The sequence below is a fragment of the Cladophialophora immunda genome (assembly GCF_000835495.1).
Source record: "Cladophialophora immunda strain CBS 83496 unplaced genomic scaffold supercont1.2, whole genome shotgun sequence".
Classification (NCBI taxonomy): domain Eukaryota; kingdom Fungi; phylum Ascomycota; class Eurotiomycetes; order Chaetothyriales; family Herpotrichiellaceae; genus Cladophialophora; species Cladophialophora immunda.
Window position 1 is genome coordinate 3971163 of NW_015622542.1, and position 24359 is coordinate 3995521.

At 53.1% G+C, this 24359-nt stretch overlaps 10 protein-coding genes across 11 annotated transcripts; 4 read left to right on the forward strand and 6 right to left on the reverse strand.

The window, feature by feature from the left end:
- Window positions 1-119: 119 nt before the first annotated feature.
- PV07_03669 (uncharacterized protein) lies at window positions 120-2596 on the forward strand. Its single transcript, XM_016390412.1, has 2 exons — window positions 120-225; window positions 282-2596. The coding sequence occupies exons 1-2, from the start codon at window positions 172-174 to the stop codon at window positions 2499-2501; spliced, it is 2274 nt and encodes a 757-aa protein (XP_016252314.1). The 5' UTR covers window positions 120-171; the 3' UTR covers window positions 2502-2596.
- On the reverse strand, window positions 2558-4475 carry PV07_03670. 2 transcript variants are annotated; one of them, XM_016390414.1, is made up of 5 exons: window positions 4336-4475; window positions 4267-4284; window positions 3890-4220; window positions 3709-3843; window positions 2558-3648 (listed from the first exon to the last, which is right to left on the reverse strand). In XM_016390414.1, the coding sequence occupies exons 1-5, from the start codon at window positions 4402-4404 to the stop codon at window positions 2801-2803; spliced, it is 1401 nt and encodes a 466-aa protein (XP_016252316.1). In that variant the 5' UTR covers window positions 4405-4475; the 3' UTR covers window positions 2558-2800. The 2 variants fall into 2 exon arrangements, with proteins under 2 accessions (XP_016252316.1, XP_016252315.1); XM_016390413.1 differs by having other exon boundaries at window positions 2558-3843.
- A 1535-nt stretch (window positions 4476-6010) lies between these two features.
- Window positions 6011-7540, forward strand: PV07_03671 (uncharacterized protein). Its single transcript, XM_016390415.1, has 4 exons — window positions 6011-6368; window positions 6430-6458; window positions 6509-6643; window positions 6696-7540. Exons 1-4 carry the CDS (start codon window positions 6185-6187, stop codon window positions 7086-7088), a joined length of 741 nt encoding a protein of 246 aa, XP_016252317.1. The 5' UTR covers window positions 6011-6184; the 3' UTR covers window positions 7089-7540.
- On the reverse strand, window positions 7335-9181 carry PV07_03672 (uncharacterized protein). Its single transcript, XM_016390416.1, has one exon. It carries the CDS (start codon window positions 8968-8970, stop codon window positions 7468-7470), a length of 1503 nt encoding a protein of 500 aa, XP_016252318.1. The 5' UTR covers window positions 8971-9181; the 3' UTR covers window positions 7335-7467.
- Window positions 9182-10983: 1802 nt separating this feature from the next.
- On the reverse strand, window positions 10984-13024 carry PV07_03673 (uncharacterized protein). Its single transcript, XM_016390417.1, has 2 exons — window positions 11820-13024; window positions 10984-11764 (listed from the first exon to the last, which is right to left on the reverse strand). The coding sequence occupies exons 1-2, from the start codon at window positions 12718-12720 to the stop codon at window positions 11193-11195; spliced, it is 1473 nt and encodes a 490-aa protein (XP_016252319.1). The 5' UTR covers window positions 12721-13024; the 3' UTR covers window positions 10984-11192.
- Window positions 13025-13034: 10 nt separating this feature from the next.
- On the reverse strand, window positions 13035-14929 carry PV07_03674 (diphosphomevalonate decarboxylase). The gene is made up of 2 exons (XM_016390418.1): window positions 14789-14929; window positions 13035-14697 (listed from the first exon to the last, which is right to left on the reverse strand). Exons 1-2 carry the CDS (start codon window positions 14851-14853, stop codon window positions 13572-13574), a joined length of 1191 nt encoding a protein of 396 aa, XP_016252320.1. The 5' UTR covers window positions 14854-14929; the 3' UTR covers window positions 13035-13571.
- A 1414-nt stretch (window positions 14930-16343) lies between these two features.
- PV07_03675 (uncharacterized protein) lies at window positions 16344-17668 on the forward strand. Its single transcript, XM_016390419.1, has one exon. The coding sequence runs from the start codon at window positions 16467-16469 to the stop codon at window positions 17469-17471; it is 1005 nt and encodes a 334-aa protein (XP_016252321.1). The 5' UTR covers window positions 16344-16466; the 3' UTR covers window positions 17472-17668.
- PV07_03676 (uncharacterized protein) lies at window positions 17496-19477 on the reverse strand. Its single transcript, XM_016390420.1, has 2 exons — window positions 19131-19477; window positions 17496-19078 (listed from the first exon to the last, which is right to left on the reverse strand). Exons 1-2 carry the CDS (start codon window positions 19201-19203, stop codon window positions 18246-18248), a joined length of 906 nt encoding a protein of 301 aa, XP_016252322.1. The 5' UTR covers window positions 19204-19477; the 3' UTR covers window positions 17496-18245.
- Window positions 19478-19849: 372 nt separating this feature from the next.
- PV07_03677 (uncharacterized protein) lies at window positions 19850-23470 on the reverse strand. Its single transcript, XM_016390421.1, has 2 exons — window positions 20391-23470; window positions 19850-20339 (listed from the first exon to the last, which is right to left on the reverse strand). Exons 1-2 carry the CDS (start codon window positions 23417-23419, stop codon window positions 20159-20161), a joined length of 3210 nt encoding a protein of 1069 aa, XP_016252323.1. The 5' UTR covers window positions 23420-23470; the 3' UTR covers window positions 19850-20158.
- A 135-nt stretch (window positions 23471-23605) lies between these two features.
- On the forward strand, window positions 23606-24348 carry PV07_03678 (uncharacterized protein). The gene is made up of 4 exons (XM_016390422.1): window positions 23606-23667; window positions 23716-23899; window positions 23951-23983; window positions 24036-24348. The coding sequence occupies exons 2-4, from the start codon at window positions 23716-23718 to the stop codon at window positions 24056-24058; spliced, it is 240 nt and encodes a 79-aa protein (XP_016252324.1). The 5' UTR covers window positions 23606-23667; the 3' UTR covers window positions 24059-24348.
- Window positions 24349-24359: the final 11 nt, after the last annotated feature.

Consider the following 24359-nt stretch of genomic DNA (forward strand, 5'->3'; position numbering starts at 1 on the left):
GTTGGCATTGCGCCTCGGAGAGTAAATGATCCGCCGGAAAATTTCGAGGCCAAGCGAGCGGGGACGAGGCTCAGATCGTGGAGGCGTCGAGACAAAAAACTCGTGAAAATGCGCCCACGAAACATCTTAGTTTTCTAACCCCCTCTACAATTGCCGCCCACTTTACGCGGCATGGCTCGAGGCGGTCGTCGGCGTCAAACTCTGGGTCAAGGCTTGGATAGAGAGGTATGCTGCTTTTGCCCCATACCACAACCAAATCTGTGCTCACCACATGTTTGCAGGTATATCAAGTGGTCCGCAAGATCATCGACGACCGCGCGCAGTACGGAGACGTCCAAAACACCTCTTTGTCTTTCGCCGTGGTATACGACGAGATTCGGGCGTCCAACTCAAGTCTGAACCGGAGACCGAAAAAGTTACTCGAGGACAGCATCCAACGGGTCCTCGAAACCATCCAGCAGGATCAGGAATCTGGTTCGGAAGATTTTGTGGCTGTTGAAGAGGAGGAGGAGCAGCAGCAGCAGCGGCAAATACACAAACCTCTGTCGAATAAATTGAATAAGAGCATCGTCAGTGCCTGGTCAACTTCCGCCGTGTCACCTGCACCTACACCAAAAGCAGCTTCAACCCCCAATATGGAATCCTCTCAAGTCGCTACCACACAACGCCTTACGAATGGCGAACCCCGCCCCAAGAAGCGCAGAGCTGGCAATGCTTCAATCGACAGGTCTCCCCCAACGCACGTCTCGTTAGAGTCGCTAGGTGGTGTTACCCCGGTCATCCAAGAGTTGAGACGATTGCTCGTCATCCCCATGAGCAAGCCAGAGATCTACGCCTCGAACAAGGTCCAACCACCGCGTGGCATCCTCTTGCACGGACCCCCCGGCTGTGGCAAGACAATGATAGCCAACGCATTAGCCGCAGAGCTAGGAGTCAATTTCATTTCCGTTTCCGCCACCAGTATCGTTTCGGGCATGTCGGGTGAAAGCGAGAAGGCTCTGAGGGATCTATTCGAGGAAGCAAAGAGCTGTGCCCCATCTTTGCTTTTCATTGACGAAATCGACGCCATCGCTCAAAAGCGAGAGACTGCACAGCGGGAGATGGAGAAACGGATTGTTGCGCAACTGTCCGTGTGCATGGACGATCTGACGCTGGAGAAGACGGACGGCAAACCGGTGATCGTCCTCGCTGCGACGAATCGACTGGACACCCTCGACGCAGCACTGCGAAGAGGGGGCCGCTTCGACAAGGAAATCAACATGAGAGTACCCACCGAACCCGATCGTGCAAGGATCCTGGAGGCTCTGACCAAGGGAATGAAGATGACCGATAATGTTGACCTAGACGTCCTGGCGAAACGCACCCCGGGATTTGTCGGCGCGGACTTGAACGACCTTGTATTAACAGCCTCGGCGATGGCGATGGAGCGCTACCTAGACGTCCTCCAGGCCAACTCTGACAAGTACGTCATGGACGTCGATGATGACAACCAACTCGACAAGCATCCCGACGCAGAAAGCATCAAATCGCTTCGCCGACTGGTGAAATACATCAAGGGCCAGTCTCCGTCATCCGAGGCCGCCGACGAAACCCTCCTCGTCACTTTCGAGGACTTCCTCACCGCGCTGCCGAAGATCCAACCCTCCGCCCTGAGAGAAGGGTTCGCCACGATCCCGTCGACGACGTTTTCTTCCATCGGCGCCCTGGACGACCACATCAGGGAGCTGAACGAGACCGTGATCTCGCCCATCCTCGATCCGGCCGTGTACACCAACCTGGGCCTCCCCGCCTGGTCGGGGACCCTCCTCTGGGGTCCCCCGGGCTGTGGGAAGACGTTGCTGGCCAAGGCCTGCGCGAACGCCAGCCACGCCAACTTCATCAGCGTCAAGGGGCCCGAGCTCCTGAACAAGTACCTCGGCGAGTCGGAGCGCGCCGTCCGCCAGGTCTTCACCCGGGCGCGCTCGAGCGTCCCCGTCATCGTCTTCTTCGACGAGCTGGATGCGCTGGTGCCAACGCGCGACGGCGGCGTGGGCGGCGGCTCCGAGGCCTCGGCCCGCGTGGTCAACACTCTGCTCGCGGAACTCGACGGCGTCGGCCACTCTCGCGAGGGCATCTATTTCATCGCGGCCACGAACCGGCCTGACATCATTGATCCGGCCATGCTTCGCCCGGGGAGACTGGACATGTTCTTGTACGTGGGCCTGCCGGACGCTGAGGGACGAGTGGAGATCCTAAGGACGCTTTGCAAGAAAGTAAACGGTTTGGTGTTTGACGAGTCGCTGGCCACTATTGCCAGAGAATGTGACGGTTTTAGCGGTGCAGATCTGGAATCTTTGTTGAGGAGAGCTGGGCTGGCCGCCGTGCGCCGTATCAAATCGTCTGGGGGACCCGATACCATAATCACACAGGACTTCCTGCATGCCAAAACCGAAGTGAGACGGAGTGTGGGCGTAGAAGACATAACGAGATTCGAAGCCCTACGCAAAAACTGGCGTAAATAGACTGCCGTAGGCATTGGTTGATAGACGAACTCCGAAGCAGGGCATGCTTCTCTAAAGCCATTATCATTATTATCATTACAGTGACCAAACAATGATAGGTCAGTGCCTTCGTTGCGGGGTCCCTGTGCGCTGTGTAAAGCAAAGCCGGACAACTAATTCCCAAGACAATTGAGGTATGCCAACAAACGCCCATTGCGGACGGGATTGCCTCTGAACAACGAATGGATAGCCTTGTAGAATGATGCAGATCCAAAGCTATAAGAACCCTATTCCAACACGGATTGAAAGTCTCCACAAACTCAGTGAACCGGCAAACAAAAGGTGTCGCTACTGAGTCGCCGACTTTCTGTTGAACTTCGTCGACTTCCAGAACTTGAGCGCGACCGCTTCTTTAGCTTCTTAGGCTTCTTCCTCATCTCCAGTTCTTCGTGCCGATTCCCAAAGTCCTTGACCTTGGGTCCCTTTTCCAGTGTGCCGGCAGGTAGTATTTCAAATCCAGCATTGACTTTCCGCGATCGAGTATTTGCAATGGAGAGCGAACCTGCGGGTGACGTTGTAGTCGTCGCGGACATTGAACTCGTAGAAGAGCTCGGGCTGTGCAGAGAAGTATTGGAGGCCGTCTCACTCGTTTTGGGAGAAGGGAGGATTTTCGCGTCGACTCTGGCCTGGGTCTTCTCCGTCCACGCCGAAGGAGGAGGTTTTGTGGTGGGTAAGGACTCGACGAATGCGCGGAAAGGCACAGGTCTTGGTCCTTCCATCCTTTTCGCCCTGCGAGAAAACTGCTTGCCGAGATTGATACTGCCATTTCGAGTCGGCCACGACAGAGCACGGGATGCAGAGTCGTCACTGTCCTCGCTATCGGAAAGAGATGGAGCGAATGTTGGTGTCAGGACCATGTCAGTGTGCCGCCGATTCCTCGGGAGGAGTTGACCACTTTCTGCGGCATGGAAGCGTCTGTGAGCCTCCATGCGCTCCAGAGGGTTGAGGTCAGAACGAGCTTCTAGCCTCTGATGTCCTTGACTGTTTCTCTGCCTGTTACCAATGACAAACTTACGCGCTCCTGGAGATCGTAGGTTGATGATGGGACGAAGCTGCAATTTTGAGGGCGATGGGCTCAGTTCGTCCTTTGTCATTGAAGGAACAATATCTGTGTAACGAGTGTCAGTAATAAGAACCGTGGTGAGTACAAAACCGGAAATTGCCAGACCTGGCACGACCTCGCCAGCTTCCGTGCGATTGTATGGACCGTTGTAGCTTATGACAATGGTCTTCCCTTTCTTCGAGGTTGACGATTCAGCTGGTGGATCAACAAACGCCGTGGAGTTCGTGAACGGTGTTAGGGCTGTCGATTGTCAGCCAAAAGAAGTGACAGTGTTGATATCTCTCACCATCTGGAGACGCTAGTCCTATGTCCATGGAATCGCATATTGAGGTGGAGGAAATCGACGAGGATTGAATAGCTTTGGTCGCCAATCGCGAGGGAGGCGGAGACCTGGCTCTATCAAGATGCAAAGCAGTTATCGTTCGAGCGTTCCACACCCCTTCGACTTCGGGATCTTCAATCAAAGCGCGGATGCCAAAGGGTATATCTTCGTCCAAGCAGTTGACCAGAGTCATCTCCCCTCTTTCGGCATGTTCTTCTGCTGCTCTTCTTTCCAGCCTTCTGTCCCGTGCCCAATTTCTCAGCTTGACAACGAAGGCAGTGGTAAGGATAATCGTCTGAGAGGAGGTCAGAAAGAGACAAATTGAGGACACGGATACGAACAAGCAAGCCACCTAAGATCTGGCACAAGGATCAGTCAAGTCTCTCAACCCGTCGCATGCCCGTACTCACAAGAGCTAAGCGGGCCCACATCGGCCACTCCAAGAAGAAAACAGCGCCCTCCGGAACGGGGTCAAGCATGTTGCCGGAGAACAGTATGGTAGGAATGCTAGAGGCGCGGAAGGATGAAAAGGAAGAACCCCATTTCCGAAGAGCAATGGAGACCAGCACCAAAGAAATGATAGAGCAGTTTGCAATGTGGTCGGCTGAACTGCTAATGATGGACTGAAGGAAAACTCGAGAGAGGGGGAAGGCAATTGATAACGTGCCAGGCGCCGTCGACTTTGTCGTCGCGGTGGTAGTGGTGACGCAGGAGGGCAGCAGCACCTGCTCCAGCCGTGCACGAAACCGTGCAGTTGCCATCTGCGGTCTGCAGCTTCCACCTGGTAATATTGACGGTGAAGGAAAAGGGCAGAGTGAAATCAACCAGAGACAGAAAAATCGTCGACCAACTCCCAACGCGTGAAGACCTGGACTGTGCTCGCCAAACGCTTGGGATCGATCAAACCAACCTCTCAGCAGGCACGGGACGCATCTCTGCCCACCAGTGTCATCCTGCATTCGTCCGACTTGGTCATGCAGCAGTTGATTGTCTTGACAAGCTCATTTGCGAAGCCCATCCTATGAAGTTACCACCGCATCATGCGGTCGAATCGCCCGTCTTGTAGGACAGCCACAGCTTTCCTTTCTCCATCGACGCGAGGAAACAAATCACAGGAAGGTCAATACGGCGGCACAGTAACGCGAGGTATAGAAGAGTACAGGAGACGGCAGTCTGCACAATGGCGCACTTATCGAAATGCAGGAACCCTGCTGTGATACAGTATCGACCGGGCGACGGCTAGAGGTGAGGCATCGGGAAAAGGAGATGAGGCTGAGGCTGAGATGGAGACTGGCTTGCAGGGGGCGATCAGATAGTCGTCATGCCGACTTCCGAATGTGGGCGCGAGGGTATTCTCCAAGTTTTCAAGACAGGGATTGTTCATCGACGTCATTCGGCTCGCTGGAGGATGGCAAAGTGTGGAGGAAGCTTTCTTGATCAACAGACATCTACATCTAGGTACAGTAAGTCTTTGAATGGCAAACGGTGGTGGAGATGAATCATCAATTGTGCACTTGCCTTGAACCAGCTCGCCCCCAGTGAGAAAGGCATCAAGGCCATTGATGAGAAAATTTTCCCTCCCGCATCCTGTACCTGCATGCAAAGCGTAAGACCCAATACTCCTTCAAGGGAGTGGTGGACGAAACACAGGACGAGATGCTATCTATGGGGATGCGATGCGACAAGCCCATGCAGGCTGGATGACTGGAGTTGACAAAGCCGCCAGGAGCACTGCCCATTGGGTGCGCGGGGTGCCCATTGGATTGAGGGCCTGCGCAGGGAGGGGGGCCTTTCTCCGGTTAATGATCGGCGCCCAAAGATGCCCAATGACCCTTGCGAGAGGCCCCGTCAAACTGGCGTAACTTTGCCCATCGCGCGCTACAAGATGCCTACAAGTTACCGTGGGAGAGTAGAAAATCTTCCCGGCTTCCCGGCACGTTCCCGGTGCTGCCCAGGTGTCCAGGTGGGCAGGCCGTGGCGTTACCCTTGGTGTTTGTTGCCCGTCTTCGGACCCGGCTGCGGGCTGCGGGCTGCTGGCTCTGGCTCTGGATTTCTTTAAACACTTCCCACGGCACTACGTACTACAATACCACCGGGACTCGTGACAATGACCTCTTTTGTGCGCATCTCTTCCTCCCAAACATCCTGTCTCCCGATATTCTCTCTGTGAAAACATAAAGCATTCTGATCTTCTCATATACACATTCTCTCCCTGTAATAGACGCTTGACGATACACAAACAGTCCTAGTCCCTTCAACATGCCTCCCTTCCGCATGCCCTTTACCTCGAAACGTCCGACGGCGCCCATTGAGACCAACGATGAGAACGCTCGCCCCAACTCTTTCGACGGCAATGTCAAGAGCCCTTATAGCAAAGATAAGCCTTCATTAGCATTGGGGATCAAAGAGAAGACGGTCGAGCCCAACGAGTTCAAATTGAGTTGTATGCGACATCCCAATCCCCCACCAGAATAAACGTTGTCCCGAGGCTAACATTGCACAAGCCGTTAACGACAGCGGTGAATATCTCCCGGTATGAGGTCCCAACGATTACTTCCAGCACAGCAGCTGATTGTCTCACAGCCTTCGCCCACCGAGAAACCGTCCTTCTGGTCAAAATCGCCGTCCTCCGCAAGCACCAACCACCGCCAATGCTTCAACGACAACGAGGCATTCACAATCTCCCGCGAATCCTTCGAGTCATACAGGAGATCTTTTGTAGGTTATAATCCTGACACGACGCTTGACAGCAGCCTGACCGTTGTCGCAGGACATTTCCGGCCGCTCTCCAATCCTTCAAGCCGACAGCTTCACCTCCCGCACATCTCTGGACTCGCGACCAGCGACCCGCTTCCCCACGCGCTCGACACTAAGCAGCACTACATTCGAGAGACCCACCGCCGCACAGGATCCCATTTTCGAGGATGTGAAGCTGAATGAAGATGCAAGCAAGCCTCAAGAATCCAAGAAGAAGAGTTTCTTGTCCCGATTTGGCGACTCCAACGGCGAGACCATCACCTCGAATGCGGCCAACAAGGAGGAAGGCAAGCACCACTTCCATTTTCTTCCGGGACGGAAACGGGGTCAAAGCGGGACTGGCAATGAACTGGGAGATATTCCGCGGCCACAGAGTAGGGGCAATGCGGAAGTCACGGTACGATAGAGGAACGCAAAAAATCCGCAGGCTTTTACGATGCTCGAATGGGGTTATCATTCTATGGCATGCATTATGAAGAATTGGATTCGAGGGACTCAACGGCCCAAGGTTTGGAGTTTTATCAGGCAGCATCCCCAGAGGGTTGGTTCTATGAGGTTTACGATGATTGCATTTTCAAAGGAGAAAGATGCACTAAAGAAAGAAATGGATCCTGGGATCTGGGAAATCAAGCCAGGTCAAACCACACGGCCTGACATTATCGAGGAGTTCTTCGAGCTCGGAAGAAATGGGGCGGACTTTGTGATGCATGGAAGCAGCGCAGGGTAATAGTAATACTCAGACCACTTCTGATCTTTCGCGGCCCGCTTGGATGTTTAGGTCTAGTTCAATATGGCTTCGCATGTCCATTTGCAGCCTTCTGATCCCAAGACTCGCCGTCCACTTCCTTTTCCAAGCGATCATACGCCGTCTTCATCACCTCGACGATCTTCCTCAGCTCGTCCTCGGTCACATTGTACGGCGGGCTCAGGATAGCATGGTCGCCTTTCTTGCCATCCACCGTGCTCGAGCCAGGATAGACAGCGACGCCCAGGTCAAAGACCATGGCCTGGAAGCGACCGCCGAAGCCCACCTGCGGCGGGAAAGACTCGCGCGTGGTCTTGTCCTGGACGAATTCTATGCCCCAGAACAGCCCGCGGCCGCGGATGTCGCCCACGTACTTTGAGGATTTAAACGTGTCGACGAGCAGAGGGTACAGAAACCGGTCCAGCCGCGCGACGTTCTCGACCAGCCCGTCACGGCGCAGGATCTTCTGCACCGCCAGCGCGGCGGCACAGCCCACCGGATGGGCCTGGTAGGTGTGCCCGTGGTTGAAGCTGCTCGTGCCCGCGCGCAGGACGTCGACGATCTTCTTGTGGATCAAGACGCCCGCGACGGGGGCGTACCCGCCGCCCAGGCCCTTGCCGATGGTGACGAGATCCGGCACGACGTCCTCCTGCTCGAAAGCGAACAGGGTCCCCGTCCGGCCCATGCCGCTCATGACTTCGTCCAGGATCAGCAGGATGCCGTACTTGTCGCAAACCTGCCGGACTCCCTTGAAGTAGCCCTTGGGGGCGGGTGTGCATCCGCTGGTGGCGCCGACGAGCGGCTCCGCGATAAACGCGACGACCTTCTCCGGTCCGATCTCGACGAAATGCGCGTCCAGCTCGTCCACCAGCCTCTGCGCGAATTCCTCTTCGGTTTCCCCCCGTCGCCAGTCCGAGTACTGGTACGCGTACGCGGGGGTGACCCAGCTGACATTGTCCAGCTGGAAACACGCATAAGGTACCTTCCGAGGGAGGTTGCTGCTCACGTTCATGGCGCCGACGGTGGTGCCGTGGTAGCTCTGCTTCCTGCTCACAAAGTGGGATCTGGCCCCCGTCGTCGTCGGGGACGTCTGGCCCAGCTCGAAAAAGTACTGCCTGGCCAACTTCAGGGCCGCGTCCATGGCCTCGCTCCCCGAGTTGACAAAGTACGCGCGCTCGAGCCCGAAGCGGCCCGCGCCCTGGGGTCCGTCGATGAGGTGGTGCGCCAGTTCTTCCGCCGAGTCGGTCGTGTAGGTCAGGGAGTGGATGTAGCTGACGCCCGAGCTCATCTGGCGGACGACCGCCTGCAGGACCTCCTCGTTGCCGTGGCCCAAGCACGCCACCGCGGCGCCGCCGCAGGCATCCATGATTGTCCGCCCGTCGGAGAGAGTCAAGTACAGACCCTTCGCACCGGTGACTTGGTAGGGTTCAGACTGCAGCGAGCGATGGAGCAAGGCTGGGGCCGCGGGGGTCAAGCCCCCTTTCTCGGGGCCTGGCCCTGATGCCGACGCACCATTGGGCTTGTCAAGGTGAAGCCCATTCATTTCCCGGAGTCTGCCACAGGTGAATGTGGGCGAAATGAGTGCCGGCGCCAATGCCTGACTGGTGATCGCGTCTGCAATTCTGTGGTCTCCCTCTCCTCAATGCATAAAAGATGCGAAGGGGAGGCAATGCAGCATAGACCAACTATTCCACGCCGCGCGCAAGGATTTGACAGTCCTGACACCTATGACGGGCTTGTTTAGTGAAGATACATGTCCCAAAAATGCCCAATTCAAGAAAAATTACCTATCTATCTATCGACTCGAGTCACAGGGCGCATTGGCGATATGGATGGACAAGCGCTGAAATGCTACTAGTAACATGCATGCAATGGCTATAAAAACGGACCAGCCGAACGAGTCACGTCGCTCAACTCCGCCGAAGCTAAAATGGGGGTCGATAGAACCAACCTTCACATGCAAGAATTATGGTCATGAGATTGGGCGATTCGAAATTGAGACATGGACTTTCTGGATCACGTATACGTGTGCAGTGGTGCATAACTGACATCGTCCACCACTAAGAAGCCGTGTACAGTTGAGAGCTGCAAATACAGAGTCTGGAAGACTTGGACAGGCAGCAAGTCTTTCAGCGAATCAAGAGAGATTTGGGATAGAAACAAGGCCGCGATAATGCTCTTGGGTTCTTCTCCATACGGTCTGTTCAGCAGAGTTGACGCCGAATGCACGTAGATACAAAGCCAGCCCGTAACTCCCTCGCTAAGAAACGCAGCGTCAAACTCCTCGTCAGCCCCTGCTCGGCCCCATCACTTAGAAGCCGTGTAGCAGCTCGTCCCGTATCGGTTTGTCCTCATTTCCAACGACGAGTTCACTGCCCACCAGCCAGTTTTGACAATTCTCAGAGTGGACCACATGCATTGACATATCTCCTCGTCCGTCTCTCTCCTTGAATCTCGACTTGGTTTGATGCTGTGAGCTAGACGAAACACTCTTCGTATTTCTTGCTGTGTTTGTTTGAGGCGTGATCCTCCAGGCCTTTGCGTGCCGAAGTGCTCTGGAATGTGGCAAAGCAGATTTTGCATTTGATGGTTTGGGCTGCTGCATTCTATGTGGTTGTCAGTATCATTAGCGATCTTATCCGGCGCCAGAAGACAGAATGCAAGAACACAGAATTGGCCAAGGCGGTAGATAGTCAACGGAATACGGGCATGGGAACTAGGAAGAGCTCGTTGTCGATATGGATTGTGAGACGGTGGAGCCGCGTCCAGGAAGAAAATAAAAGACTCTCTATAATCAGAGTGAGAAGATGATGCGTCGGAGTGTCACGACGGACATTTGTTCTCTTGGCCTTGTTTCCTTACCCGAACACCGAGACAGGAAGACTGGGATTCAGCAGGGCTGCCGAAGTCAGGGTCCCCTGGGATCTAATGGTACGTCCCTCTCCAATGGCAGACTGGTACCACAACACAGCAAGGGAGTTGATCAGAACCACCGAAAGGAGGTGTTCTCCTTCACATTGATCTGGCCTCCTTACGACCACAGGCAGACCCAGCCTTACCGATGTTCATCACATCGTCACGAAGTCGCAGCCATGGCCAGACAAAATGAGTCCGTATCAAGTTCGGACATAGGGTCGTTCAGAGTAGTGGCCCGTAGAAACGAAAAGCAAGCACACTAATCAGAAATTGAAAAATTGAAGACGTACCTTCTTCAACTGACTGTTCGGTTCCTTCTTAGCATCCTTCGTATTCCGCTCCCGCTTTTGGGCGGCCTTGGCTCCGTTGCCCATTTTGCCGGACTTGAATTGCAGGGGAAAAAGGTCAAGAGACGTGTGCAAGGCTGGTGATGGTGGGGGCGTCAAAGCGTCTCTTAATTTAGAGAAGGTCGGAGTGGGAAATGGTAGACTGGTGAACAGGGGAAGAAAATATTCTCAGAGGTAGGTTTAAAATCAAGAGGAAAGAAGAGTCAGGCTGAGAACGTGGCAAAAGGGAATGGGCGGTCAGAAATAAATTTGTGACAGAGGAAAAAAACGGCCAGGCGGCGTGAGAAGATTATAGGCCGACAGAGCAGCGGCGGCGACGGGCTTCGGCTCGGAAGATCTTATACCCGACAGCCAAACATAGCATCAATTTTATAAATTTGTTCGCAACCATGAAGGGGATAATTCAGTCTTGTTCAACTAGTAATAGAAGGCTGAAACGGCACGCAACGAACGCCCTTGAAAACCCCTTGAACCCATCGGACACCTGGCTGCCACCTTACATCTAGGTCGAAATCCTATTGAATTGCAACCCGGTGCGAATATCGCCAAACTTCGCATGCCAGATATCTCGAAGGTACGAGCTCCGAGGCACCCACGGCCCCCGATCACCACCCTTGGGGAGTGTGTCCGCCTCCTGAGCAGCCTTGATGTAGCTACTGTTCAAGTTCAGAAGAGGGACTTCCGCCACTTGTTCTTTTTCGTTGACTCGTGGAATCATACTCGTCATGTTCTTGGCCTTCATTTCTTTGAGGAGACGAACCCACAATTGTGCAGTGGCATCGGCCCCAAGGGTCCAGCTGGCATTGGTGTACCCAAAGATGAACGTGAAGTTTGGTAGGTCTTGTAGCAAAGCACCACGCCAGATGAATTTCCGGTTCATTTGGTAGGGCTCACCGTCAACTGAAACACTAGCACCGCCACCAAATAGAATCTTGAGGCCGGTAGCGGTGATGATTATGTCTGCAGGGAGAGTTGCCCCCGATGTGAGTTTGATTTCGTTGGCGCTGCAGTCTTGGATTGTGTCGGTCACAACGTCGGCTTTGCCCGTGCGCAATGCCGCAAAGAAATCGCCACCTTGGATAAGTCAGCGGGTTGCCTAGCGTATGGTTCGTGTGTCAACAAAACTCACCTGGCGTGATACACATTCTTTGTTCCCAGGGATTGTACCGAGGAACGAAATGAGGCTCGAAAGGAATATTGGCAGGTAGCTCCTTTTCGGTGGCTTCACGTAGGACAGATCGGCCCTTTTTGGGGAAGAGTCGACAAAATTGAAAGAACAGGAAACCGACCATGAGAAATCTGAGTCGGATGAGTTGATACGCCCACTTTTCGGGGAAAATCCGCTTGATGAGACCATCGATGGGTTCGGTCAGAGGGATGGGAAGGAAATAGCTGGGTGATCGCTGAAGCATGGTAACCGATTTGGCCTTGCCGGTCATGGCGGGGAGGAGGGTCACAGCAGTGGCGCCACTGCCGATGATAACGACTTTCTTGTCTGTGTAATCAAGGTCCTCTGGCCAGAATTGAGGATGGACGACGGTGCCCTTGAAATTCTCAATGCCGGAAATCTTGGTATTGAGTCCTTGAGTATAGTCATAGTAGCCGGTGCCCAGAAGGATAAATCGTGAGTAGTATTTTCGCTTCTCGGTCCCGTCGACCGTGACATCAATTTCCCAATGCTGGTTCTCCGTCGACCAATTCATCGACTCGACTTTGTGCTGGTACTTGATGTGTTTGTCGATGCCATGTCTAGCGGCGGTCGTCTTAACATATCGCAGAATCGATCCCGCGTCAGCGATGGAACGGTCTTCCTTCCATGGATCCCAGGGGAAGCCGAAGGTATGAAGATCAGAATCGGACCTGATCCCAGGGTACTTGAACAGACTCCAGGTGCCACCGATTTCCGCTCGCCCTTCGAGAATGGCGTACGAGTAGTCGGGGAGACCTTCTTGAAGACGGTAGGCAGAATTGATGCCGCTAATGCCGGCGCCAATGATAATGACGTCGAAGTTGTTGTCGGCGGCAATCATGGTGAACCGGAGTGTATTACGGAGTACTTGGCTAGGTGTTGGTGGAAAGAAAAGAAAAGGAGGCGTCGGCCAGATCAGAAATATATGAAACGGGGGACGTGGCTGGCGGTGACTCGCTTGTACGAGGAGAAATGGACTAGGCCTATATGCCCCCGATCCTCCGGCCACCAAAATACGAGGTTCCAGAGCCCAGGATTAGTTAATAGTTTGGCAAGTTAGTAAAGTACTCCGTCTGAGGAGAGACTCGCCAGGAAGAATGGAACAATTAGGGACAGAGAACCTCGGCAAGCAAGACAGTCCGTCGACGTGCCCGAGTCGATCATTGGGAGGAGTGAATGATGGCTCTGTCACGACACTGGGTACCTCTGGGCACGGCAGGCGTCCCAAGACATCGTGTGAACGCCTAAAAGTACGAGGTATTGCAGGTAACTCGCCCCCAGACATCACCTACCGAGCGCGGTAAGGGTGCTCCGTGCTCCGTACTCCGTATCTTTGAGTGCTTACTTATACGGGGCTGCCCAGGGACCGAGCAGTGAGGGGCAGTAGGCCCTGCCTGCGACTCGCACCTTATGCGCCCACTACCTACCTAGGTATGCACACTCCTTCCCAACCGCAGACCAACTAAGCCCTTTCGCGATCCTATAGCCGATGTCTAGCCTGTTCCACCCACACTGGGTTGCTGCTTGGAGACTTCAAGGGAAAACACCGAGGCAACTTCGCCCAGGTAAGGCAAGAAATGCTCGTCGTACACATGCCCAAGGGTACGCAATACGAGGAACAACTCTTGTTTCGCGCGGCCGGTCGAAATTTCGTCCTTGGATGCGAACGCTTTCCTCACGCCTGACATGCTATCATTCCACCAGAGCATTCCCTCTTGCGTCGACCAGATGTCTCTCCACCTTCTCTGGCCCTCCTCCCACTGCTGTGCAGATGACCCGACTCACACCCGCCTTCAGCGTCATCAGCGTCTTCTGTTCCAACCCTCCATACTCGTTCGGACGAATAGACTCTCCGAACTCCCCTTCCCATCCTGGCAATTGAGGCAAGATGTTTCTGAACACTCCTGCCACTTGGTGTGCGTGTTCTTGCAGGTAGTAGATTACCGCATTCGGCCCCGCGTCGAACGTATATGCGCAGATCAGTTTTCCTGCTTTGCGATTGGCCGTCTCCACGGCATTCATGGCCGCACGAGAAACGTCGTTCAAGTAGTGAATCGGTGGCCATGAATCCAGACAGATGGCGTGGAACGAATTCGAATCCTGCATCGTGACCCGCGCAAAAGTCTCAAAGTCCCTCTCTTGGATTGCTTTCTCAATCTCCTTCATCCTTTTCGGAACAATCTCCTTGAATCTTGCCGGTGCCAGAGTGGATGTCTCGACCGTGGTCTGCATACCTGCAGTTGATGGGACACCTTTCTTCTCGGCACTGACGACCAGTATCAGCGCCCTCATTTCCGGCCAATGTGAAACTGGTGCCACCTCTTCAGCTAAGCTGTCACTTCCATCCTCCTTCGTGCCAGCCCGCCAGGCCACGTAGCCACCCATCAGGCTCCTGCAGGCCGATCCAGAGCCTTGCCGAGCAATCAATGAAAGCTCCTTCGGTGATTGGGGCAACTCGTAGAGGTCGGCGATCGCTCTGACTAGTGCTGCAAACCCTGCAGCTGAAGAGGCAAGACCGGCCGCCGTAGGGAAGTTGTTGGTCGACACCAAGCGCAGGGTCCATTTCGAGAGCTTCGGCAGGGAAGCATCCTTGGCTTCCAGAGCTTCACGCAGCGAGCGAAGGACTTTGAGGCACGCTTGTGTTCTCTTTGAAGACTGAATATCCTCCTTTTCTCCATTGAGCACCAAGGTGTCCGGGCCCGTGAAGGATTCGGAACATGATGCAGTGGTATGAGTTCGTAGCGATTTCTGAGATAATGTCACGGACAGAGACGAGTTCGTCGGAAGATTCAGGACCGTATCTCGCTTTCCCCAGTATCTGTTGCGCTAGTTAGATCTGTCTTGAACTTCGACGTCGTCTGGGGCGTGCGATGGGAGGGTGCAAAGTGAGGGGCCATTGGCGTACCTACTTGATCACAGCGATGTTGACTGGGGCAGTGGTACTTGCCCGGAACACGGTATTTGAGCTAGACATGACTGAGGCTGTAACGCTGTAAACCAGGAAGAATTGTTTTGGGCTTCACCTGAACGGTGTGTACCCAAGTACGCTGGAAAATTATATGGCCCACAATCATCGATCCGCGCCGCTGCTTCGTGTCATGCCACATCTAGTTAAGCGTATACCTAATCCAGTACCCTTTCTTAGCCTCACCGGTTTTTCACTTTAATGGGACGCAGTCATTTCGACGAGCAACAGGTTCCAAATATTACTATTATCATTACAGGAGAACTTCATCCCTCAGAAATGTGTCCAGTGAGTCTGAAAGCGGCAATGCCTTGTTCAAGACAACATGTCGGTACATAAATTTTCACTATGCATTATCCGGCCGCATGCACACGCTGCTCGCAATCCAGCCAACTTCATTGCAACGCGAGCCCACCTGTCCGAATTCGAGGCCTGTGACTATTCCATTAGCCACATGGACAAGAGATGGATGAGGCATTCGGCAGTTTCAGCAGCTACCTTGCATGAAGGCATTTCTGGTCAATTTGATCACAAGTAGCATTGATTTCTGGTTTCTTTCCCAATATGCGCAACGCTACTATTACTATTGGTCTTCTGCGGCCACGCCAGATAGTTTCTCTAGCTTCATTAACATGTCCGAAATCTCCCAGAGCAGAGAGCCTATCCGTCTATTCAATGTGGTTTCTCCTCGAATTGTTTCTGAATGAATGGCGTGGATCTAGCCACCGCACATGGCTCATACTTGTCTGCAAGTATCGGAACTCATCATGGCCGTTATGAGTTGAGGCTCATTGCCTTCTCTTGCCACAGATCTGGAATATTCATTCAGAGCCTGCCAATTGCTCTCCCTCTTTTGACTTGTGGTGGGGATGACATCCGTGAGTCAGGTCGAGTTGGAGGAAAAGAAAAGGCTAGCAGCAGGAACCACGTTGTAGAGTGACCGGCGCTTGGATCGCCAACACATCCACTACAAGTCATAGTGAGGCAGCACAGCCTCCGGCCAGAGAGCCAGCCACTTACCCGGCCAAGCTGGTCATAGCAACACTGCCCTTTGCGATGGGCAAGTCAGGCTCGCGATGATTGCTTCACGTCCTCGTGGTTCGCTATATGAGGCATCTAGGCGATGTTACAACCATCCAGCAGCCTCTCTCGACGTGGCAAGTCATCCGGCGGTTGGGAAGTAGAACCTTTGTGGGCTCTGCTCGATGCATGTTCTTGGTCATCAGGCCAAAGAAGCAGGGTAAGGCCTGTGCTGAAACTCAACTCTGATTCGCTAGGATATTTGCGTAAAGGCGAATGATATCGATTGTCACTCAAGGACATGTTTGGAACGGTTCTAGGACATGTAAACGGCCAGGAAAGTGGTGTCCACATCATTGGAGGCAGACAAGGCTAGCAGGAGAGGAGATCAGGCTGACCTGCGAAAACACGAGCTAATTAAACCTTCTCGCTCGATATTTCTGCGATCAGGCTGCGCTCCCCGCATCCTCAGATCTCTCCAAAAGTCAACGAGCTACTCTTCGCATCGACACTTTTCCCTATCGCCACGAAACAGAACTTCTGCACTTCCACAGTCGCCTATACATTGATTGATACACCGTAAAAAAAAAGCAGATATCCCAATGGGCTGGTGGAAAGCAGATCCCGCCCCGGAGCCCGAAGCGCCACCCGCAGCGTCCTCGATCCCTCCCCATGGCGAATTCAACCACCCACAGCAACCCTCTACAGATCCCGCCTCGGCCTGCCCCGTCGACCCCAAGACCCGAGAGATATGGCTCCGACAGGCCCAGCAGATAAAGAAGTCACCGTCACAGGGAGAAGCACGCTCAGGCGCGCAAACGACACATCCCTCCCTCCCGGCCTCGCATCCTCCGCTCCCCAAGCCGACGACGATATCGTCGCAAGAATGCTCCTCCGACCGCATCTCGCAGGACCCCACCGTCGAGACTCACTCAGGTTACCAGGCCGCCCGGCCGCTCTCACACGGCCGCGTGGTCTCCTCCATCCCCCGCGCGTTTTCCCAATCCACACAGGAGCCCTCTCAGACACCGCCGACAACTTCACCGACACACACAAACACAAACACAAGCACAAGCACAAACATACCAGCAAACTCCGAGTCCGAGACCGGCGCCTCAGCGAGCGGCAACTGGATCTACCCGTCGGAGCACCAATTCTTCCACGCCGTGATGCGCAAGCAGACGCTGTCGTCGTCGAACCCGACCGACCTGGCCACGTCGATATCCGCAATCATCCCGATCCATAACGCCGTCAACGAGCAGGCCTGGGTGCTGATCAAGCGGTGGGAAAAGGGCACCTCGGACGCCTGCGGTGGCCCCAGACTGCTCTCCTTCCAGGGCCTGGGCGCCGGAGCAAAGTCCCCCAAGGCGAGGTGGAACTCTCTATGGGGCTACACCGAGCCGTTCGATCGACACGACTGGGTCGTCCAGCGATGCGACGGGAGCAAAGTCGAGTATGTCATTGATTTCTACCAGGGCAAGGCCCTCCAAGGCAAGAACACAAAGCAAGGAAATAACGCTTTGAATTTTTACCTCGACGTACGGCCGAAGCTAAATACCATCGAGGGATGGCGGATGAGAGCGGAACAGTTGTTTGGGTTGAGGTGATATCAGGCGAATGGGTGTAGACGTGACACATAGTCGAAGGAGAGCCAGCAAAGCCTGGTGGTATCCCCACGCCACCAAAGAAGATAGTGATCCATTGTATAATAATAGAGCATAGTATGCAGTCATTCGGCAAAGGCGAGGTGTCCCTGCTTGTGTACAAATCTCAAGTCAATTCAAGTCTATCTCCTGATTAGGTACAACTCCGATTCACTCAATCCCTACACAAACTGGATGAAATTGATGGATAATGATGCCTCCTGAACCCTGTGCCTAACCCCGACCCCTGCCTGTGAGGTGGTATCGTAGGAAGAAAGAGGTTGAGGTAAATCGCACTCAAACCTGTGTATGGATGGAGGGCTGGTTGATGCGGCTCGGAGAAAAACTCAACGGGGTCCCTCCTCGCCACAACCTCTGTTGCCATTCCCACACCAATCCTGTACATCATATATTCCTCTCAATGCTTTATGCAAAGTCCTTCAACCTCCGATTGAATGCTGGTGTTAATGTAAGAGACTGTCCTTGACCGACATGTATGTTCTGAATTACGCATCCGGTCCCATGAAGACAAATGAAAAGGCCGTAACACGAAAGTGGCAGGGAAGTCGAACGCTGGTCGTTTCAAGTCGTTAATCCCAAGGTATATGCACCCATGCCGCCATCCGCCCAGAACAAAGGAAATTCGTGATGGTGTAACGTGTATCCATGACTTTGATGCAGTTGTGTGCTGGTTTCGTTGTTTGAGACCGCCTGCTGGGCTGTTTCCGGTTCTTCTTTTTACCAGTTACCGGTTCGAATCATTGGTTGTTCCATGCCGTAAGTGTTGGAAAATAGTTGTTGCCGGATACTTTGTTGTTGTGACGGTTGGTTACTTTGTCTGAGCCAGCCGAGTGCCTGCATCAATTCATCATATGCTTCTCTCAACCGACCGCCACTCTTCTCATTATGCGCTCGTAGTTTCTCTTCCCATCCGTTGAACTGTAGTTGGAATCCTCCACCTCTTTTGCTGGCCTCTTTGATGACACTAGCCCAGGCTTTCGAGATCTCCTCGTAGGCGTTTTGTTTTGCGAGATTGTGCTGTGGATTGTCCCACTCCGGGAGATCATGGATGATTTGCGTAACATCGTTCAGATACTCCAGCGACGTCGATGACTGATGTTCGTTTGGTGGTAAGAAGTGAGGGGTGAAGTCTGTGAGGGCATCAAGCAGTTCGTGCCATTGGGGGCGGACTCGATCGTAGGAATAGTCGGAACGAGGATTCGGTCCGAGAGGGAAAGAGTCCATCAATCGTGTATAATATTGACGCAAGACTTGTAGAGTGCTCTGGATACTGGGTCGAGGGCTGACTTGTACAACTTCATCTCGAAGGCTTGGGTGTCTCTCGCACAGAGTCTTCAGCACAGACGTTAGAGAATCCTTGTCCAGTGTTTCAAGGAGTCTTTCCACCGATAACGGTCTCCCGACCAGATTTGGACGAGCCCGTTTTCGTGAGCTGGGTGTAGAGGCAGTGGGAAGGCGGGCGTTTGATAGAAAAGGTGATGTTGACATCTCATCATCTCGATCGGGGGAGGGGGAGGCTTTTCGTTTCCGAGAGGGACCAGAGGCAGACACTGATGTGGTGGTTAGCGGGCTGCTAGGAATCATCTAATGGACGCTACTCACTTGATCTGTTAGGAGAGAGACGGGAATGTTCATGGAAGTGAGGAGGAACGGGGGGCGTGGCCAGGCTATTCATTTTGGCTCTGGCCTTTGGACGCCCGATGATATCCAGGTGCGGTGTTTATTGCAATTTGGCGGGCAGAGTCGACGAGTTGTTTGTTGCAGACTTGAAGACGAAGATGGGATAGATGATAGTTAGGGAGAGAGGACGCTGCTCTGATAGTTCCACGGGAGGCAGAGCAGCGGTGAAGAGCTGGAAGACGGGAAGTGATGTGGTGCTGTGGATGTGATGTGATGGGAGGGAAGTCCAAGTTTGAAGTCTGAGTGGAGGGTCAGTTTGTCAGTTGGCGTTGTGGCAGCTGCGGGTCGAAGTGCCAATGAACCAAGGGCTTTCAGGGCTCTTAGGCAGTTACCAACCGCAGGTCGGGGCAGCCTTGGGGCCGTTGATTTGCTGCCGGCCACTGGAGCAGACCCTTAGCTAGCCTTTTAGGCACCCACCTCACTTACAAAGTGCTGGTCGCTGCCCAATCCATACCCACTCCTCGGATCAACCGAGGACTGGGCTCATGCAATGCGGGTGGTTAACTTTTCTTCCATCGACTTGCAGAAGGAGTAACGAGGACAATGAAAATACGAGGCCGTGGAGCGAATGGCACAAAGGAATGGCTTGCGGACACGTGCAGTCCCTCTACAATCACCCAGCGGGACACGCCAGGTCACAGTTCGCAGCTCGAATCCAATTAAATTGTCTCAAGAACAGGGCAAGGGAAAGCTACGTAGAGCTCCTCCGTAACTATGGTTCGTGTCACAAGCAAGAAATTCGATGAACGCACACGGTCTTCTGGCATCAACGTGGTCTCAGGCAACAGCATCACACCTGGTTCCCCATATCAAGCGCCATGAACCTATGCATGTCTACTATCGAACAGAGCCGTGGGTATCATGCAATCACAAAAACTTTTTTCCCACAGACATTGGCTGGGTTGGAAGGACAGGCATCGATCGTCCGCTCGTCACCTGTGTTGTCAAGTCTAGAGATACAGTGACTGAGCTGCCACGATATCTCGCCTTACCTTGTTCAACGCCTCCTCGAACTTCTTCTCCAATTCTTCACTCCCCATGACCTTCGAGGCTTCTGCCATTTGACGCAGTGCTTCTTCGAGTCGGCGAAAAGTACGGATCAAGCTGCCTTCGTACACATCGGTCATTTTGCTGTGTTCACAGTCAGCATTTGCCACTCCCAGCGGCCTTTCCGCAACCTACCAAATCTCGCCGAAAGATTTCCCAGTTGCCCACGCATAGATTACTGGCATAAGCTGCCATTTGAACCCTAGGACGTACTCTTCCTCGTTCACGGCCAACTTCGACTCCACCGACACCTTGGCAATGTGTCTGGCCTGTCTCTGTATCTCACGCAAAGGCCTCGCAAGGTCCTCGCTTAGGTTAGGGGCCTCATTGACCTTTTCTTCAAAGACAAAACAACTCATGACTGCTGCACATTGCTCTGGCGTCAAGTCGTTGAAGAATCGGTTGAAGAGAAGCTCACTAAGCATCAATTCATCGCCAGTGCTGATCTCACATGCAACACGAGCCTTGAGTTGGACCACTTCATCCTCGTTGATAAACTGCAATCGGCGAAGGACTCGCTTCCGGCACTTCAACTCTTCCAGTTGCATGATTGCATGTGCGTCTTGGATTTGCTTCTTTAGATTTCGGATCTTGTTGGTAAGCATCACCTTTGCCGCGTACTGGTTGTAAAGACCCTCTAGGCGAGGAGAGTGGTGTAGTGGGTTGGCGACCAGCCTAGACTCCATAATCTCGATTTTGCGAAGTAGATCCTTGAACGAGTTATCTGTAATCTTCATATTCTCAATCGGATCCAGCACAGCCAGACCGTCAGGGAATCGTCTCTTCACTTCTGCCAATGCCTGCTGCACTTTCTTTTTCTCCTCCGAGATTGTCATGTCGGCAGGGGGGAATATGCGAATATGAGAGATCTTTTGGACGCATTTGAGTGAGACCGGGACGACTTCGACTTTGGACTTCTCACCAGGTTCAGGAGGACGGATTCCTTGCGGGAGAGACTGGAAAGTCTTTGTTGCTGGGGCAGGTCCCTCAGCAACCTCCAGAGCAATGTCAAGAATCCACTCCTCCTGAGGTGTCAACTTTTCACCCGATTTGCTTTGGCTTCTCTTTGTAAAGTTCAGGACTGCTCCCCAGCCAAAATCATGCTCTCCATCCTTTATCTCCACCAGACGACCCGGCTGCATGAAGGGCAGACAGTAGTTGGGATGGATAATCACCATACGCATGTCTTCGGCATAGACATCAAGTTGTTTCCTGAGCTCGTAGTAGGCTCGGATTGAGCTTTCGTCTTCAATAACCATTGCCGACTTTTCTGCTTCCAGTTGCTGCAGTTCTTTCTCGAGGCCAGACACGCTGGCAGTGTTTTGGAACTGATGGAAGCATCTCTCAAGCATAAACTCGGGGGAGATACCTTCGACCCGAAGCAGATTTAGAATCATATTGTAACCAAGGTAAAAGGCGGAGTTCAGCTTATCCTGCTCGCCACGAACGATGTCCTTAGCAACGCCTGGTTCCATCTGCTGGTCGATCATCATGATAACAATACCTCGTTCGTCAAGTCCACGACGCCCAGCACGACCAGACATTTGGATAAATTCAGAAGGCGTTATCCATCGTTGTGAGATACCGTCAAATTTGCGCACGCTGGTAAAGACGACAGTCTTAGCCGGCATGTTGAGCCCGATGGAGAATGTCTCGGTTGCGAACAGAACCTTGATCAATCCTTCCTGGAACAGAATTTCGATGGTCTCCTTGAGAATTGGCAACAAGCCGGAGTGATGGATACCGATACCTCGCCTCAGCAAGGGCAATAAGTGTTGGATTTGCGGCAAATTCTTGTCCTCTGGCGAAAGCATTTCCAAGGCGCTGTCAAAAACTTTCGAGACCATGGCCTTCTCCGACTCTTCATTGAAGGACATGCTGCTCATTTGAATGGCGTAAGCCTCGCAATCTCTCTTGCTGAAGCTGAATACGATGACTGGGTTGTAATTCTTGGTCATGATCATCCGGACAATCTTGTAGATATCAGAGGGACCCTTAGTGCCTCCTTTATTCAACTTCTTGTCCCTTCCTTTGCCCTTCCTACGGGCCAAGGCATTTGCAGGATCGTCACCTTGTTTGTTGGCAATCGAACTCATGGCTTTCTGGAAGTTCTCTTCTCTGAACACACCCTTTTCGTCCACAATCAAGTGAATCCCGTCCGCGCCGGCGGGAAAGAAGTAGTGTTGCAAAGGGGTCGGTCTGAAGTCTGTGTAGACAACGTGACAGGGTTGGTTATGGGTCTTGGTGATCCACTCAGCGAACTGCATTGCGTTGGGGATGGTGGCTGACAGGAAAACATAGCGCACTTTGTCAGGAAGTAGAATGATTGTCTCTTCCCACACAACGCCTCGGACTTTGTCTCGCAGGTAGTGAATCTCGTCGAAAATCACCCAGCCCACTTCGCGCATGATCTCGGACCCGCGATAAAGCATTGAGCGCAAAATTTCGGTAGTCATGACTAGGCAGGTGGCTGTAGGGTTGATGGTGACATCTCCAGTCATGAGACCAACATCACCGAAGTCGGCTTGGAACTCACGATATTTCTGGTTGCTGAGCGCCTTGATGGGACTGGTGTAAATGACTCGCTGGTTGTTTTTGAGGCACTGAGCAATTGCATATTCGGCCACGACAGTCTTGCCTGCACTGGTATGAGCGGAGACGAGGACGCTCTCATTTCGTTCAATCGAGGCAATAGAGACTTGTTGAAATGGATCGAGCTGGAACTTCCAGGTCCGAGCAGGTTCTGCAGGTGGTTTGTGCTCTGAGATGGGTACGTAGTCATAGTCTGGCGGCAAAGCAACTTGGTGACGAACTTGGTGTGACAAGATAACCTTCTCTTCTTCCTTGCCTGGTAGCAAGCCAGCCGATGCAGCGACTTCTCTAGATTGTTCGGTCTCGAAGGTATCGGTCACGACCGGTTCGGGTTCGTCTTCCATACGCATTCGTTTGACATCTGGAGCGTCTGCATCCACCATCTCCTTATCAGCATCTTCCGAAACCGAGGCACTCCTGTCACTAGAGGGAGCAGTCGCTTCTTCGCCGTCGGGACCATCCTTCACTTCGCCATTGGCCTGTCGCTTCAACCGCTTTCTTTGCGCTTTAGTGAGCGATGTCGCTGGTGGCGCCTGGCCATTTTCTTCGAAAACTTCGAAGAGCTCATCCATTTTCAGGGAGGGTTGAAGGCTGTGCTCTTCACGTAGGGAGAGTGTCGCGACAGTCGGCTGTGAAAATCAGTGTAGCGGAAAGGCGACGAAAGAAATTATGTGAAAGTCTGTAAATGGAAGGTGCGCCGAAAGCCTTGCCAAGTCCAGTGGAGAGCTAAGGAGCAGCTTCGATCAATTGAGGGCCGACATCACCTTACTTTGTACATCTCTTCCACCACCACCATTTCTGGAGCGAGCGAGAGATAACGGTATGGCTAACACATTTGGTCTCGGTAGTGTACTGATGCAGCCTCTAGATGAACGCCCAAGCTATCCTCCGCGCCAGAATGGCGACCCAACTTGTCGCCCGCCGCGGCTTCTCCTCCACTGTCCGTCGAGCAGACAACTTCAGCCCTTATCATTACCCTGAAGGACCTTACACCAATTTGCCTTTCAACACAAAGACAAGATTCTTCTGGCTGCGATACTGGGGGTTCATGTGTAAGGCTCCTTTCGACTTGGGAGGCGTACAAGACTAAATGGAGAGTACAGTCACCGGATTCGCCATTCCTTTCGGCTTGGCCGGTAAGCGTTGGACGCAGAATGTTTCCTAAGAGATATACTGACACACAGACAGTCTGGCACACATACAAGGCTTAAGAGATCCGGAGAGTTTGGAGTCTGCCATGGAATGTCAAATCGCGTGAGGAACCAGTGCGGGAATGGCACCCTCGCAACTGGAATTTGTACAGAGCCAGAAATAAAATCCCTTCAGCCACTATGGATGTCTATTGCTTCTCAATCTCTCCAATTGCTCATTGCGAAGATGTCTTATGGCCTTTGCTGTTGGTTTGCCCCGTCCATCATACCCAGGGAGCACCAGAATGCTGTCCAATCAGAATGCGCGTAACCTTGCAGTAAATTTTATTCTCCAAAATACCTATTTTCCTACAGACCTTCA

What these genes read in the sequence shown, in the direction of transcription:
- PV07_03669 (XM_016390412.1), top strand. Translation starts at nt 172, where the DNA reads ATGGCTCGAGGCGGTCGTCGGCGTCAAACTCTGGGTCAAGGCTTGGAT. An exon ending in GTCAAGGCTTGGATAGAGAG is followed by an intron (nt 226 to 281) that starts GTATGCTGCTTT and finishes ACATGTTTGCAG; the next exon opens with GTATATCAAGTGGTCCGCAA.
- PV07_03670 (XM_016390413.1), bottom strand. Translation starts at nt 4,404, where the DNA reads ATGCTTGACCCCGTTCCGGAGGGCGCTGTTTTCTTCTTGGAGTGGCCG. An exon ending in AGGACTAGCGTCTCCAGATG is followed by an intron (nt 3,844 to 3,889) that starts GTGAGAGATATC and finishes GACAATCGACAG; the next exon opens with CCCTAACACCGTTCACGAAC.
- PV07_03671 (XM_016390415.1), top strand. Translation starts at nt 6,185, where the DNA reads ATGCCTCCCTTCCGCATGCCCTTTACCTCGAAACGTCCGACGGCGCCC. An exon ending in ACAGCGGTGAATATCTCCCG is followed by an intron (nt 6,459 to 6,508) that starts GTATGAGGTCCC and finishes ATTGTCTCACAG; the next exon opens with CCTTCGCCCACCGAGAAACC. An exon ending in AGTCATACAGGAGATCTTTT is followed by an intron (nt 6,644 to 6,695) that starts GTAGGTTATAAT and finishes CCGTTGTCGCAG; the next exon opens with GACATTTCCGGCCGCTCTCC.
- PV07_03672 (XM_016390416.1), bottom strand. Translation starts at nt 8,970, where the DNA reads ATGAATGGGCTTCACCTTGACAAGCCCAATGGTGCGTCGGCATCAGGG.
- PV07_03673 (XM_016390417.1), bottom strand. Translation starts at nt 12,720, where the DNA reads ATGATTGCCGCCGACAACAACTTCGACGTCATTATCATTGGCGCCGGC. An exon ending in AAGAATGTGTATCACGCCAG is followed by an intron (nt 11,765 to 11,819) that starts GTGAGTTTTGTT and finishes GACTTATCCAAG; the next exon opens with GTGGCGATTTCTTTGCGGCA.
- PV07_03674 (XM_016390418.1), bottom strand. Translation starts at nt 14,853, where the DNA reads ATGTCTAGCTCAAATACCGTGTTCCGGGCAAGTACCACTGCCCCAGTC. An exon ending in GTCAACATCGCTGTGATCAA is followed by an intron (nt 14,698 to 14,788) that starts GTAGGTACGCCA and finishes CTAGCGCAACAG; the next exon opens with ATACTGGGGAAAGCGAGATA.
- PV07_03675 (XM_016390419.1), top strand. Translation starts at nt 16,467, where the DNA reads ATGGGCTGGTGGAAAGCAGATCCCGCCCCGGAGCCCGAAGCGCCACCC.
- PV07_03676 (XM_016390420.1), bottom strand. Translation starts at nt 19,203, where the DNA reads ATGAATAGCCTGGCCACGCCCCCCGTTCCTCCTCACTTCCATGAACAT. An exon ending in TCTCTCTCCTAACAGATCAA is followed by an intron (nt 19,079 to 19,130) that starts GTGAGTAGCGTC and finishes CCACCACATCAG; the next exon opens with TGTCTGCCTCTGGTCCCTCT.
- PV07_03677 (XM_016390421.1), bottom strand. Translation starts at nt 23,419, where the DNA reads ATGGATGAGCTCTTCGAAGTTTTCGAAGAAAATGGCCAGGCGCCACCA. An exon ending in AAATCTTTCGGCGAGATTTG is followed by an intron (nt 20,340 to 20,390) that starts GTAGGTTGCGGA and finishes CTGTGAACACAG; the next exon opens with CAAAATGACCGATGTGTACG.
- PV07_03678 (XM_016390422.1), top strand. Translation starts at nt 23,716, where the DNA reads ATGAACGCCCAAGCTATCCTCCGCGCCAGAATGGCGACCCAACTTGTC. An exon ending in GCGATACTGGGGGTTCATGT is followed by an intron (nt 23,900 to 23,950) that starts GTAAGGCTCCTT and finishes TGGAGAGTACAG; the next exon opens with TCACCGGATTCGCCATTCCT. An exon ending in CATTCCTTTCGGCTTGGCCG is followed by an intron (nt 23,984 to 24,035) that starts GTAAGCGTTGGA and finishes ACACACAGACAG; the next exon opens with TCTGGCACACATACAAGGCT.